This window comes from Balaenoptera ricei, chromosome 12 (assembly GCF_028023285.1).
Source record: "Balaenoptera ricei isolate mBalRic1 chromosome 12, mBalRic1.hap2, whole genome shotgun sequence".
NCBI lineage: Eukaryota > Metazoa > Chordata > Mammalia > Artiodactyla > Balaenopteridae > Balaenoptera > Balaenoptera ricei.
The window spans coordinates 16,341,585-16,357,017 of NC_082650.1; the positions used below are offsets into that span (position 1 = coordinate 16,341,585).

At 35.0% G+C, this 15,433-nt stretch overlaps 2 protein-coding genes across 5 annotated transcripts in view; one reads left to right on the top strand and one right to left on the bottom strand.

Annotated features, from left to right (window-relative positions):
* LRP11 (LDL receptor related protein 11) overlaps positions 1 to 5,840 on the top strand; it is a 60,943-nt gene extending 55,103 nt beyond the window's left edge. Inside the window, exon 8 of one of the 2 annotated variants that reach the window (XM_059941008.1) lies at positions 4,516 to 5,840. Coding sequence is in view for 1 of the 2 variants with exons in the window: in XM_059941004.1 (XP_059796987.1) it covers positions 4,516 to 4,583 (68 nt within the window). In the remaining variant the exon portion in view is untranslated. The remainder of the gene's footprint in view (positions 1 to 4,515) is intronic. The other variant, XM_059941004.1, reaches the window with a different exon arrangement.
* The window catches only part of PCMT1 (protein-L-isoaspartate (D-aspartate) O-methyltransferase), a 47,143-nt gene that overhangs the window by 6,690 nt on the left and 25,020 nt on the right, over positions 1 to 15,433 (bottom strand). Inside the window, exons 4-7 of one of the 3 annotated variants that reach the window (XM_059941015.1) lie at positions 11,021 to 11,125; positions 9,062 to 9,182; positions 6,911 to 6,996; positions 2,461 to 2,630 (exon numbers count right to left, since the gene is read on the bottom strand). In XM_059941015.1, coding sequence (XP_059796998.1) covers positions 2,461 to 2,630; positions 6,911 to 6,996; positions 9,062 to 9,182; positions 11,021 to 11,125 — 482 coding nt within the window. Of the gene's footprint in view, positions 1 to 2,413; positions 2,631 to 6,910; positions 6,997 to 9,061; positions 9,183 to 11,020; positions 11,126 to 15,433 lie in introns of all 3 variants that reach the window. The other 2 variants (XM_059941016.1, XM_059941017.1) reach the window with 2 other exon arrangements.

Sequence of the window (15,433 nt, forward strand, 5' to 3'; positions counted from 1 at the left end):
CCACCCCCGCTTCTGCTGTCCCTGCTCTCAGTGGGTTCCAGTAAAATTGTTTCCTTACCTTTAGGTCTAGAGTGGTAATAGCTTCCTACTATCACCCTGGGAACCCCTGGTCCCTGGGTATGTCACATTCTTTACTGGTTCCCATAACCTTTCCCATATTTCTTTGAATAGTCCCTTCATTAAAATCACTTCAAAATCCTAGCTGAGCGCACTTTCTGTTTCCTGCCTGTGACCTTGATTGATAGTTTATGAACACAAACAGAAATAGCAGATTAATGGTCTCTTAAGATTTTAAGTTAACCGTTGATGTTTTACCCTTGCAAACATCCTATTTTCTAGTAATTTCTTTCAGTACAAATTAATTTTTTAATGTGGCAGTTGTTTTTTTCCAATTTCGTTTCCAGATTTTGTTTTACCTTCATATTCTTTAAACTTCATGATTTACAACTAAGTAACTGATTATCTCTGTAATTAGAACTACATCTTTGGATATAGGAAAACGTGTTTGAACAAACAGAAAATTTGCAATAGAAAAAAATTAGAAAGTCCTCCTAGTACAACTAGAGAAAACTTTCCAATGATGCATACATGTAAAATTGCTCAATGTTTTAAAAAGTTGAAGGCCAAAAAGAAAACCAAGTGTATATATATATTTAAATATTTGGTAAATGATTGAACAATTGTCCATAGATTTAAAAATTATTCTAAATTTAATACAAATAGTTTAGTCTTATCAAGGGTAAAATACAGGTGTGTGGAAGCCTGAAGCTTATATAATTGGGTAAGGGGGGAACCTCTTTATGAAGGAAAAAAAAAGGTAGACTAAAAATAAGACTATGCATATAAAATTTGGTATAAGGCCATGAAGGACCCAAAGCAAGTTGAGGGCCCTGAAGCTTAAGTTTCATTAGCTTCAAGCTAAATCCACCTCTGGTTATAAAAACAAAAATCCTTTTTGTAATTCCTTCATCATTAAATTATGGTACTAATAATGTGTATAAAAGGAGAAATTTTAAACTTATTAATGAAAATCTGAACTCTTACTTGATACCAAATTTCAGTAATTTCAGTGATATGTTTGCCCCTTTTATACAGCAGCAATCATACAATTATGTAGTTATATAACCACACTAGAAGCAAAATGAACTTCGTAACTATATCTGATTCTAATTGACAAGACTGATAGCTTTTTAAAACTTTTTTTTTTTAAAGAAGTGGCAGTGCTCCAGTTAGAATTCAAAGAAAATAGCTATAACTACATTAGGTGAAGAACTAAAATGCAATTCCTAGTAAGGTATCCCAGAAATGGGCAATCAAAATTAGTCAAAAGTAAAACTCAATTTTGAACAAACTGAGTTAGATTCATTACCATTTTTGCCATTACCATTCATTCAAAAGGTGCCTTTCCTCTTTCCAGAAAACAAAACTGAGAGGTCTATTAAACCTATAATCACCAGTTTACTTATTAAGAAATCATCTTAAAATAAGTACCTCTGTCAAATAAAAGTAGATTCTAAAACAAGGAAGCAGTAAGGCCTTTCTTATTTTGGCATTTAATTTCAAGTAGTCTTGGCTAATGTCACTCTTACTGATCTCACTCCCTCCCACTGAAGAGAGTGGGAAGGGAAAGAAGGAAGAGAGGAAAAAGAGAAATCTTGGCTTCAAACGAAAAACCCAGATTATGTTGAGACATAGACACAAAAGTGGGCGTTAAAACGAGCCATGCGGTACTGAAGATTAGGCTGCATGCTGCTGGCCCTTTGGGAAGGTGTGTGAGACCTGGGCACTCACGTACAGAATCTCCTCCCCTCTCCGGGAACTTAGAGTAGATTAAAAATTGGCCAGCCTGTTCTATAAAATGGTGAGTTTCTTCCTTATAGTGGTTCTGAAACAAGAGTGGAATGTAAAACAGGCACAGGTTGTCAGACGTCTATGAACCTGATTGAAAGAGAGAAATCAAGCTGAGAGGGAGAATGTCCTCTCTGGGATTCTGACACCTTTGAAAACTGGGACAAGAGTATCTTTTCCCTTCTTTCTCTTTACAACAATGGTATAATAGAGATGAACTGGGGCAGGAAATGATGACCCCTTCTCTTCAGATGACAGCCTTTGTTTCCATGACCGTACAGCAGCTATAAAAACGAGTTGCAAATATAGAAACAGGGTGGCTGATACTAAAATAATTTTAGAAAGTGTGGCTGAAAGCCTCTTTAAAAAGAAAAACACCTTTGTGCCAACCAAGTCTCACCCCCCTTTCCCAAAGATGAGTTAAATCAAAAGAAGGACAGACCATGCAAAATTTTTCTACGTTTTTAATGTAGTGAATTTCTGATGTTAAAATGGAGCAGCAGAAAGGTGACAACCAAAAAAGCGGCTCTTGTAGTCTCATCTCTTAAAATCCACACCCTTTCACCTTGCATGTGTGGAAGAAGAAAGAGCAGAAGATAAAATCACTTCCACCTGGACCACTGCTTTTCTTTATCTGTTAAAGGCACGTATATCACTCCCATCAGAGGTTTCATTTTGACACTGCCATCTTGTAGCTTGTCATACTGCTCCAACATCTGGTTTCCACCTGCAGGACCAACTGGCAATATCAATCTTCCACCAGGCTTTAACTGGTCTATTAGCTAAAAGAAAAAGAAAAGCACATACACACCAAGCTATAGATTTTATGTTAATAGTCATTTTATATCACTATACACAACTTTCAGTGTCCATGGGCAGAAAGCAGAAATGTACTTTATTTAGTACATACAGACTTCCACTGTTAAACCTGTTACTCAATTACCCACTCACTCATTTACCTACTGACCTTCCCTACTACAGTACAAATGCTCTGACGACAGGGACTGTGTCTTATTCATCTTTGTGCCCTTAGCATCTAACACAGTACCTGGTACAACTGCAGTGCTCAAAATGTTTGAGTTGAACCACATAATGTAGGACTATCCTCTTGGGAAGGTCAAAGGCAAGACAGGAAATTTCAATTCCTGTATGCCTATTTTGAATCTTTATAGTTTGGAGGGGAGGAGGGGAAGTGTAGAAAATCAGCAAGGAATCCCTATCCTATCTAAGAATTTAAGGCATCACTGAACCAAAAATAAGGGAACCTTGGTTTTATGACTGAACTTAGGATTACTGGCACCATGACATGACGAAGGAAGGTAGGGCTGGAGTCTCTGCAGCATTAGAACGAGGACGCCCTGTCAATGAAGAACCAAGACTACTCAGTGAAAGCCCCTCTAGTCAGAAAATTTTTAAGTCGCATGTCACAATTTGAATGTAGCCTGACAGGTGACCACTGATCAAAAACAGTAAGGAAGAAACCTTACTTTGGATAGTATTATCCCAGGGAAGGGTGTCTTTAATTAAAATTTTTGTTGTCAGCAAGTCTACCTTATTTTTTCCCTTTTAATTTTTCTAAATGTCAAGGTTTTTAATGAAAAAATAGCAGACTTCTTCCCCCTACTCCAATCTTGCTCCCTAAATCCACTCATTTTAAATCCTTTTAGCTGTCTTCTTTCGTAGTGCTTACTTCTAAAGCATGTCTTTTATTTTTTTTAACTGAAATATAATTGGCATATAAATATTGTATTAATTTTAGGTGTACAACATAAAGATCTGATATATGTATATAATGTGAAATGATCACCACAATAAGTTTAATTAACATCCATTATCACACATAGTTACAATTTTTTTTCTTGGTATTTTTTCCAAAAAAAAATTTTTCTTTTCTTGATGAGAACTTTTAAGGTTTACTCTCTTAGCAACTTTCAATTATATGGTATAGTATTAGTAACTTTGGTCACCATGCTGTATAATATTTCCTTTTTTATTTCAAATCATATGCTAGATGAGGACTAAGCTCTCATACATAAACAGCTGTCCCTCAGTATCCAAGGGGGATTGGTTCCAGGACCTTACTCCTGATACCAAAATCCGCAGACACTCAAGTTCCTTATATAAAATGGTATAATATTTGCATATAACCTATATATCCCATATACTTTAAATCATCTCTAGATTACTTATTATACCGAATACAATGCTAATACCATGTAAATACCAGGTGTGACAAATTCAAGTTTTGCTTTTTGGAACTTTCTGAAATTTTTTTTTCTGAGTATTTCGATCCATGATTGGTTGAATCCTTGAATGTGGAACCCTCAGATACAGAGGGCCAACTGTATTCTGCTCCTTTCCCCCAATCCAACCAATATCATAATTTTTTATTAAAACCATTTTCAGTTATGACTGTGTAAATGTAATTTGCAGCTGAGCCAAGAGGTACCCAATGATTGTTTCCTTTCTTATATAATAGCTGTTTTCCCTGCAGTTAAAAACTGAAGGTTTTTCTTTTTTCATTCACTTAATTTTCTTTGCAACTGTTTCTAAATCTTGGTACCCTCCCAGCCTCTTAATGAAATTTTCACACAGTCAAATCTATCTAATTAGTGCCTGCCTTCCTTTTTTTTTTTTTTTTAACTGCTCTTTTTTCTTTTTTGGTAGGCTCCCTTCTAGTACCTTCCTCCTCTGCTCTAAATCTGGACGGGTTATTCTCCAGGCCTGCTGCATAGTGTTCATACTGGGACTTCCTTTGCAATAATCCTGGAATCCTGGGAACTCTTACCACCTCTCTCTTGAACAAGATGTCCTACTTTCCTAGATACCATGGCTGCTTCTTTTCGGTTTTTCCTATGTCTCTCTACTCCCTCATTTTTTAATGATATAATTAAAGCAATTCCTCCAGAAGTATTCTGTGAAACAGTATGTGGAATATTTTTAAAGACAGAGATTGAGATGGGCAAATCTAAAATTATCTTTATTCTATGTATTTAGTGATATGTGTGGGTATAGAATTCAAGATTGGAAATCATTTTCAATTCAGAATTGTGATGGTTTGCCTCTGACTTGTTCATTCTAATGTTGCTTTTCTATAGTCTGATGCCTTTCTGATTACTGACCCTTAAACGGATTATCTATTTTGTTTTTCTGGAAACTTTTGGAATATTCTCTTTAGCTGTAACATTCTGAAATTTCATGGTGATATTGTGGCTTTTTTTTTTTTTTTAATTCATGGTACTAGGCACTCAATAGATCTTTTCAAACTATAGAATCATGTCTTTCAGTTCTCAGAAATTTTCTTAGGGCTTAGGGCTAACTGTTCCTCATAAAGAATTTCAAGTAGCAGCCCCTCTTTTCAGGCCAAAGCGTCATCTCTGGTTTCCAAGGTCCTGATGCCTCCAATTTCTAAGCTTTTTCTGAGTTCTGCAGAGCAAACTGCTTCTGCATTGATACCCCTCTCTGCAGTCTCTTTGGTTCAACTTCCTTCACCCTTCCAGGTCAGTTATTACTCTAACTGCTTTCTGTCTTCACACACTGTAGAGTTCAGGATTGAAGGTATAATCTCCTAGATAACTGAATATGGAGTTCGTGTTTCCGTTTCTTGTTTTTCTAGTTGTTTTGGGGTGATATCCAAAGGAGGCATAAACATCTTTATTCACTTAAAACTGGAAAGCCCCTTCAGCATGCCTATCTTCAAATTTAATCAGATGTAAAGAGCCTCCCCACCCAACAATACTTCCAAGTGCTACTACAAATGTTCAAATTCATTCTGAGCTAAAGCCAGAAATACCCTTCGAGATCATCTTACAGTCTTAGTGGGGAAGATGAGCCCTGTACCCAAGACCTTTCATTTAAACACAGTTCTGTTTCAGATTTCAGTTGTTCCTACTAGGCTGCCAATATTAAAAAAAAAAAAAAAAAAAAAAAAGTTTAAAAAGTTAAAAAATCTACTGATCATGTGTTCATGTATGAAAATTCATTACGTTATTCACTTATGACTTGTACACCTTTCTACATCATGTTAATACTTCAATTAAAATATGTTAAAACCACTGCTTTGGTCTTTTTTTCAAACAGATAACAGGGTCAGAGAAAACAGTTGATTTTCCTAAGGTCATTCAGCCAATGAATAACAAGTCAGTGACCAGAACAAATCCCCTAACTTTCAGCTTCTCATAACTGTGTAAACACACAAAAAAAACCACTTGCAGGTTGGGGAGTAGATGAGACTGGGCGGAAGAGACAGTGTCACTTTTAGCCCCTTGCCATCTAGTCAAGAACTATGAAAAAATCACATGTAATAGAAACCTAAGCCAAGGAATATTTGGGCTGACATAAGTTTATCAGAGTCTTACTAAAACGAAAACTCAATTTTGTGCTTAAATATTTCCTTGACTACGTAATATATACTACTGGAATATCCTTCCCTCTCACTGCAACTATGCAAACCCTACTAGTCTTTAAGATTCAGTCCAAATTCCATTCCTGTAAGAAGTCTCCTTGACTATTCTATGCAACATACTCTCCCCCCCTTGAACTCCTACAGTACATGTTTTCTTTTCCCTTCAATGTCTATCATATGCTGATACATGTATGACACAGCTTTTCTAGAACATAAGGTTTGTGAGGATAAATGTATGACAAATACTTGCTGGTCTTACCCATGCACCTAACATAGTCTTGCACATTCTGGTATTTAACAATACACCAAGTGATTATCAGATCATGAACTCCAGAGGGACTGTCCCAATTCTATTGGTGCACTAGTTCTTAGCCGAATCAAATAGTGCTTTATATAAGACAGCCATGAGCTGCGGCTTAGCAATTTTCATGTCATTTATACAACTGTCTGCATATGAAAAAAAACTGCCTACTAACTGCAACTAAAATGCACACCGTTTCAATTTTTAAAAAGTTGAGCATAACTGTCAACCAAAAAGAAAAAAAAAGCACAACGTAACATAGATGATATTTCGAACATCAATAGAAGTCATTTCCTATAAATTTTTAAGAGCTTTAGTTGAATAAAGCATACAAACACAGAAAAAACCCAACTCACTGCCTGAGGCACAACTGGGGCTGCAGCTCCTACATGAATACCATCATAAGGGGCTTCTTCGGCATATCCCATTCTTCCATCCCCCACTGAAAGAAAAAAAAATGCTTTAAAAATCTGTTCAGACAGAACTACCCAGTGTGAAGAATTATAGGAGATTTAAAGCAGGGAAAGGATAGATTTTTAGATAAATGATGCTGGGACAACTGGATATTCAAAGAAAAAATAGATACTTGGACCCCTACCTCACACATACACAAAAATGAACGTCACAAAGATCAAAGGTCTAAATGTGAAAAGTTAAAATGATAGTGCTTCTGAGAACTAATATAAGGACATATCTTCATGATTTCAGAGTACCTTAAACAGGATACAAAAAGCACCAGAAAAAAATTGGTAAGTCTGACTACATTAAAATTAAGAATTTCTATTTATCAAAAAAGTACAGTATGAGAGTGAAAAGGCAGTTCACAGAGTGGGAGAAGAGATTGATAATATGTATAAACAGACACAGGGCTAGTCTATAGAAGTCCTACAAATCAAAGAAAAATATACGTAACTCAATATCTGAATAGGCATTTCACAAAAGAGGAAATCCAAATGGCCAAACATATGAAATAGTGTTCAACCTCACTGATTAATAGGAAAATACAAAATTAAAATCACAGAGATACTGCCATACATTAAGTGGGCAAAAAGAAAAATCTAATAATACCAAGTACTGGTAGAGATGTGAAGCAATAGGAACCCTGATACATTACTGTTGGGAATGTAAGTTGGTTCAGTCACTTCAAAAAACAGTTTTTGCAGTATCTTTGGTCACTCTATGAACTGTAACAACACACCTACAGAAATGAGTGCTTGTATGATGAGTGTATGTAAGCATCTGGACTTACGTACATTGTGAATATATCTCCAAATCAGAAACAACCCAAAATATCCATCTACAGTAGCATTAATAAACAAATTCTGGTAATGTTCCTACAATAGAATGCTATACAGCAATAAAAATGAACTATATGCAAAAAGAAGGATGAATCTTACAGACATAATAATGAATAAAAGAAGTCATTCATCATAGAATATATACTGTATGGTTCCATTTAGCTGAAGTTCAAGATTAAATTAAACATCACTTATGGAAATGCAATTAGGTAGTAAATGCATAAAAGTAATAATACTAGTTACGACTAGGGAAAAGGTAGGGAAAAGGGAGGTAGTCATGATGAGGAAAAAGCAAGCAGAGAACTTTCCAGGTACTAATAATGTTCCATTTCTTTTTTTTTTTTTTTTTAATTTATTTATTTATTTATGGCTGTGTTGGGTCTTCGTTTCCGTGCTAGGGCTTTCTCTAGTTGCAGCGAGCGGGGGCCACTCTTCATCGCAGTGCGCGGGCCTCTCACTGTCGTGGCCTCTCTTGTTGTGGAGCACAGGCTCCAGATGCGCAGTCTCAGTAGTTGTGGCTCATGGGCCCAGTTGCTCCACCGCATGTGGGATCTTCCCAGACCAGGGCTCGAACCCGTGTCCCCTGCATTGGCAGGCGGGTTCTTAACCACTGCGCCACCAGGGAAGCCCAATGTTCCATTTCTTGATCAGTGTGGTGATTAAACAGGTGTTTGTTAAGCTTCACATTTATGTTTTATGCATATTTTGATGTCTGTTATTTTTCACAATATAAAATGTGCTCACATGGAAATGTGTCCATGCATACTGCTGAATGGAAAAAAGCAACCTAAAGGACAATATGTAGAGTAGGAGTCAATTTAAAAACCATGTGTGTGTGCAGTTTATTCATATGTACATTTATATGTCTAAAAAACTTCAGGAGGAAAAAGAGGGGCTTTTTTATCTTACACATCTCTGCACTGTTTAAATTTTTTATATTCGACACTTGTTACTTTGATACTACTTCTTAAAAAGCAATGAAGAAAGAACTCAACATGGCATTTTCTGAAATAGTTAAGTCATGTCACCCATGGTCAAGGTAGAACCAGTGTAACATTTTAGAGTAATTGCTTTTTCTTGCTTAGTACTTAAAAGTGAATGTTAAAAAAAATGCAATAATTAGCTCTGAGTATTATTTAGCTTGCATGGGATTTTTCTGAAAATAAAAATTCTCCAGAGAGGAAATTTTAAAAGTTTTCTGATACTTACCAACCAGTTGCACTCTCCCTGAAGACAAAAGCATTGGATCATCCTTTCTGACATTATTTACTGAGTCGTCTACTAGCTCTTTAATGTGGTCAATTCCTATGACTTTTCCACTAGGTCCAACCTGGAAGTGAAAGAATAATTCAGTAGTTCACTGGTCTAAGTTTATTTTTCTAAAGCGTCATTAAAGTATTTCTTTATCCAAAGTCATATTCTGCAATGAGAAATCAGGACAAATAAACAGCTTAAGCCTCCAACTAGATTGTTAAACACTCAGTTTATTATAAATTATTTGGCAAATACAACTTTCTCAACTATAACCCTCAAATGAATAATGATATTTCAGTAATTAAGAAGCTAGGATAAATTACAAAAACTTGTAATACTAAGAAAAATGATAGCTTTCTTCAATTTCTAATTTTTAAATCCAGGATCTTGAAGTGGGACTTAGCTACCAATATTAAATGGTACTTATTAGTGCAACCATTTTTTATTTAAATTCCATTTAAAAGTGTGATTTTAAATATTAAAATGTTACATAAAAAAATTTTTTATAGGGATTTCTATACCTGATTCTACTGCCACATGTGGGAAATATAAAAATACATAAGGCCCCAAGTATAAATATTAATTGTAAAACAAATTTAACACAATAAAGACTCTGAAGTCAGACCACCTGTGTTCACATCTAGGTTTCACCACTTACTTACAACTATATAACCTTGACAAGTTATTCCATCAATCAGGTTCCTCAACTGTAAAATGAGGAGGAAGGGGGTACATACCTCATAAATCATGTGAGGAGTAAATAAGAGAATACAGGAAAAGCATTGAGAACACAGACTAACACATGGTAAATGTGTGAAAAACACTGATTAGTATCATTTTCAAAAAGATAACTCAGAAATCTAATGATATTTTAAAAAATGATTATGCCTCTGAAACCATAAACATGTCAAGTATAGAGAACAAGTCATTAATTAAATACCATTTCTAGTATATGGTTACATCCCATTAGTGAGTGTTTAACTTGTACAAAACAAGTCAAACAACTGAAAAGAAATATCTGAATCCTTATTGTGTGCCTGGCACTGTTCTGGATGCTTAGGATACATCAATGAAAAAAAATCAGACAAAATTCCCACCTCTCTGGAGCTTACATTCCAGTAGTCTGCCAATTACATATTCATAGCAAATTAAATGGATTCTAGTCCTAAAGGATCCATAAATCCTAACTTAACTAAACCATACCCTTCCAAGCTGGCCTACAGGTACAAGATTTTTCATAATCAACCTGATTTGATTATCTGAACACAGATAAACCTTGACTTCAAGGTGCCTGAGTGGGCCTCCAGACTTATACCCTGGGTAGTCATTTACCAGATAAGCCTCTGATGATAAAATCTGAAGTATAACAAACAACGCATTTTTATAAGAGCATTTTTCTTAATGTAAAAAAAGCTCTCCTTCAATCCCAATAAACCTGTAGGAGTGTTTGGAAATCAGGCTGTATTTTGTTCTGCCAGAAGAGTACTTGGAAGACTGAAGTTTGGGAGCTACTGGTTGCCACTTTGTGATCACAGAGAAGAGCATATCTGAAAATGAAGCCAACATGTGGAGGAAAGCAAAGTCAAACCAAGAACCAGAGAGAAACCCATTGTCCATAACAACATTTGATCTTCTTCTGAATCCAGCCATACAAGAAGTCAGTCAGATATACCTCTAGACTTTTCCATTATATAAACCAAATAAATTCCCTTCAAGTTCTGCCACTTTGACTGAATGTTCTGTCACTTCAACAACAACAAAAAGAAATCCTAAGTGATACATATTCTAACTGCTATCTTAATAGAATTTAAAAAGGAACATAGAAAACCTTCGAAAACTGCTAGTGAAAACAATACACAGCCAAATCATATAATATGCTTCTGTTGGGGTCAGAATGGTAAATAAAGCTCTTACCATACGTGCAAAACATGCAGTAAGGATTCCACTTCCAGATCCTACATCAAGAGCTTTAGCTCCTTCATGCAATTGATCAAATAGAAGTTCTAGTGCATATGCATGCTGCCAAAAGAAAACAAAGCAAGTATTCATTTTTTTTTCAAGACTCTATAAAGTATATATACCATGGCATACAAATAAAGTTGCTAACTTGTCACCAATTTTTCTACTATTGTCATCTACCAAAACAATGAAAACATAACATATAATATACTTATATCTACACAGGAATTACATATAAGAAAATTCTTGTTTGATTAAAATTCTTGTGTTTTAGATAAAGTGTTCAGTAATTTTAGATCTCCAGTGTGCGAATTTTTTAAATTTAATTAATTCAAAGTCAAAAGCTACAAAAAGATTTACAGCGAAAAGTCTGCATCTCACCCCTATCTCCAAACAGTCTCACTCCCTAAAGGCAACCAATGTTACCAGTTTCTAGTGATTTCTTCCAAACATATTCACTTCATGCATATATAAGCAAATACATATGCATTTATAAATTTATTATACCTTGAAGGAGCTTCCTTATCACTATTTAAAGTGTGTTCACTCTTTTTTAAGGCTGAAGAGTATATTTTTGTATGAATGTACTGTAGTAATAAATATACCTGATGAGAGATATTTAAGTTAGCTTCAATCTTCTATAACAAAAGAGATAAAATAATCTTAAAAGGTGTACCTGTAAGATAATGTAATAACCTTTTTAATAATCTTATGAAGTATATCTATAGGACAAATTCCTACAAGTGGAATTAAGGGGGCCAAACGATATATATTTTTATATTTACAGTATATATAAACGACAAATCAAATAAAATCATGTTGGTTATACTTTGGACCAAACCAAGAAATAAAGCCTTCTCTACTCCATCCTCTTTATAAACTTACATTTTAGTGCTTTTCCAAAATATGAGGTTAGAATTAATAAATGTTATCTCAAAAGCTGTCCTTAAATGCCTGGTATATTCATTATTAAAAATCATCAGATCCAGTAGCAATAAGCACATTCACTATCAGATCTTGGTTGATAAAAATACATATCCATGAATCCATAGTGACAGTAAGTAAATACATCCTTCCATACATACATAAATGGAGAATAAGGAGAAACTGTTCTCAACTGTTTTTGTTTTGTTTTTTTTTAAGTTAGGGTTTTTTTTTGTTTTTTTTTTGTTTTTTTTAATTAATTCATTCATTTATTTTTGGCTGTGTTGGGTCTTCGTTTCTGTGCGAGGGCTTTCTCTAGTTGCGGCAAGCGGGGGCCACTCTTCATCGCAGTGCGCGGGCTCTCTTGTTGCGGAGCACAGGCTCCAGACGTGCAGGCTCAGTAATTGTGGCTCACGGGCCCAGTTGCTCCGCGGCATGTGGGATCTTCCCAGACCAGGGCTCAAACCCGTGTCCCCTGCATTGGCAGGCAGACTCTCAACCACTGCGCCCCCAGGGAAGCCCTCAACTGTTATTAAATATAGATGAAATGATGAACTTAGAAAACTGCCATTTGGCAACCATTTCAGTAATAACTGATTGAGGCAAAAAATCACAAATGGATGCTAAAACTAGTGTATTATCATTTGAAGAGTAACAAGATACTTACATACTCTCAAAGTGTTTGCCCCAGACACTTATTAATTACAAAAGGGAAAAGTAGTAACTTTACAATGGAGTTCAGAAGTTTCTTGGTGGAGAAACCTGATTGACACGACCTCAGTCAGATGATTAGAGTTAATATCACCAATAATGGGACACTCTGACATCACATGACATCTGCTAAAATACATCACTTCTGGGATATTCCAGGCAAAAATGCATAACTCATATCTAATCAAGAGAAACATTAGACAAACCTAAATTGAGAGGCATTCTATAAAATAACTGGCCTATAACATTCATAAACATTTTCAAGACCATAAAAGAAAAGACTGAGGGATTGTTCCAGATTAAAAAGACAAGGCAGTTGAATGAAACTCCTGATCTGCAACTTTCTTTTCCTATAAAAGACATTATTAGAACAACTGATGAAATCTAAGGTCTGTAAATTGGCTAAGTGTTTAATCAATGTTAATTTCCTGATTTGGACAACTGCACTGTGGTTATTTAAGTGAATGTCCTATTTTTAAAGGTAAAGAGCATTCTGCCTGCAAATTACTCCTAAAGAGTTCATGAAAAAGGAAATATATATATACGTATATATATATACGTATATATATATACGTATATATATATATATATATACGTATATATATATACGTATATATATATATGGGGGAAGGGAGAGAGGGAGGAGAGAGAAAGAATAAATGATAACGCAAATGAAGTAAAATGATAACATTTGGGGAATATGGGTAAAAAGTATACGGGAATCATTTGTACTATTCTTAGAACATTTCTGTAAGTCTGCAATTATGCCAAAATTAAAAAAAAAAATTTTTTTAATCATCAGAAACAGCTAACATTCAAAATGGAGGATAGAATGGAAACTTCCTATTCTGGAAAACTAACTTAGGTGATAAAAGCTAGAATACTGGTTACCTTGAGGATAGAGGCTGACTAAGAAAAGAGGCCTTTCTGACTGAGGGAGCCTCTTAGGGTGCAGGAAATGTTCTGTATCTTGATCTGGGTAGTGGTTACATATACATACACACGTAAACATTCATCAAGCTGTACACTTAAGATGCGTGCACTTTATTGTGTGTATATTATAATTTAATAAAAATTTTTTGAAAATACTATTTATTCCAATCACTAAAAGTGGAGAATCAGACATTTATGTACCTCCTGATGTGATGAACAGAAGAATCATTAAGGAGTTTTCTTGAAAAGAAAAATAAGGAACAAGTTAAACACCGCTAGGAAACATTTAACCAAGTTCAGAATATGGGAAATTCTATAGGATAAATGAACAAATTTTGTCAATTAATAAATGGCATTTTAAAAAGGGGGACTGTTAAAATTAAAAGAGACTAAAAAGACTAAAAAAGACTAAAAAGGTGCAATGTAAGGCTCTTGTTTGGATCCTGATTTAAACAAATCAGCTGTAAAAGAATTTTCTGAAACACCTGGCAAAGTTTGAACACGGACTAAATATAAGATAATACTAAGGAACATTGCTAGTCATGATATGGTATTGTAGTTGTGCTTTTAAGTCTTTCAGATTTATACTATTTAGGGGTAAAATAATATTAGGTTTGGGATTGCTTTAAAATATTTCAGCAAAAGAGAAACAATTATATAAGACAAGATTAGCAAATTGTTGGTAATTACTGAAGTTGGGTGATGGCTACTTGAGCGTTCATTATATTATTCTATTTGCATGTGTGGTGTTGAAAATTTTCCATATTAAAAAGTTAAAAAGAAAAGACGTTAAGGTTATCTTTTTCCACAATTAACGTAAAAAGGGGAGAAGGCCATTAATAGATGTAGCCTCATATAATCCGAGGATTTTCAGACCATGTTCCAGAAAGTCATTAAGGTTCCACAGAACCCCTTTAGGAGTAACACACAAATGTAGACCAGTGGTTGGTGTGTTTGGGAAAAGGGTAACAGAGAAATAACTAAAATTTTCAATTTTTCATATAGATTCTTTTGCAAAGAGCTTCTTGCCTAATGAGTGGAAACCACTAGTACTATGAAAAAGAATCCTGGATTAAGTGTTCAAAGTACTGGATTCTACTGGTTCTGCATTTATTACCCCTTGACTTTGGAAATTATTTTTAGCTCATTGTTCCTCAGTTTCCACATCATTAAAATAGAGAGAAAAAAGTTGTTCCTATTCTGCCTTCTCCATAGCAGTACCATTGTGAACAAAAGTGATGAAGTATGAAAGCACTTTATAAATTCTAAAGGATTTATGAATAAAAGGTATAATATTCACATTAATGAAAATTCAACCATTACAGCTCAATGACCTGATGCTGCTATTCTTTAAGATACTTCAAAGTCATTTGTGAAGGTAAAATTAACAGTTAGTTGATCTTTTACTTCCATTTAGTGTATTTTTGGAAAAACTCTCTCTTAGGAAATCTTGCATATAACTGTCAAATAATCAGTGGCTTCCCTCTTTTGCTTGGTTAGAGAACAAAATGACTTGGTTAATCAAAAAATTCTGGTTACTACCTTCCTTTCCCTTTTCTCCTGGTATCCTGTCCCTTCTATTCCCTTTCTGAACAAGTCGATCCTAAAGCCATTAAGTTGGGCTGAGTAAGGTAGTTGCCCATACCCAGGTGGCAGAGAGAGTAGCTGCAGTGTCCAGTTAGAAGTGTCAGAGCCCAAGCAGGATGAGGAGGGCATCTGTGTTCACACAGGGAAGCAGATCCAAACAGGAGTCAGAGTCCAAGCTAGACGAGGAGGATTTCTGCACAACACAGTGGACCA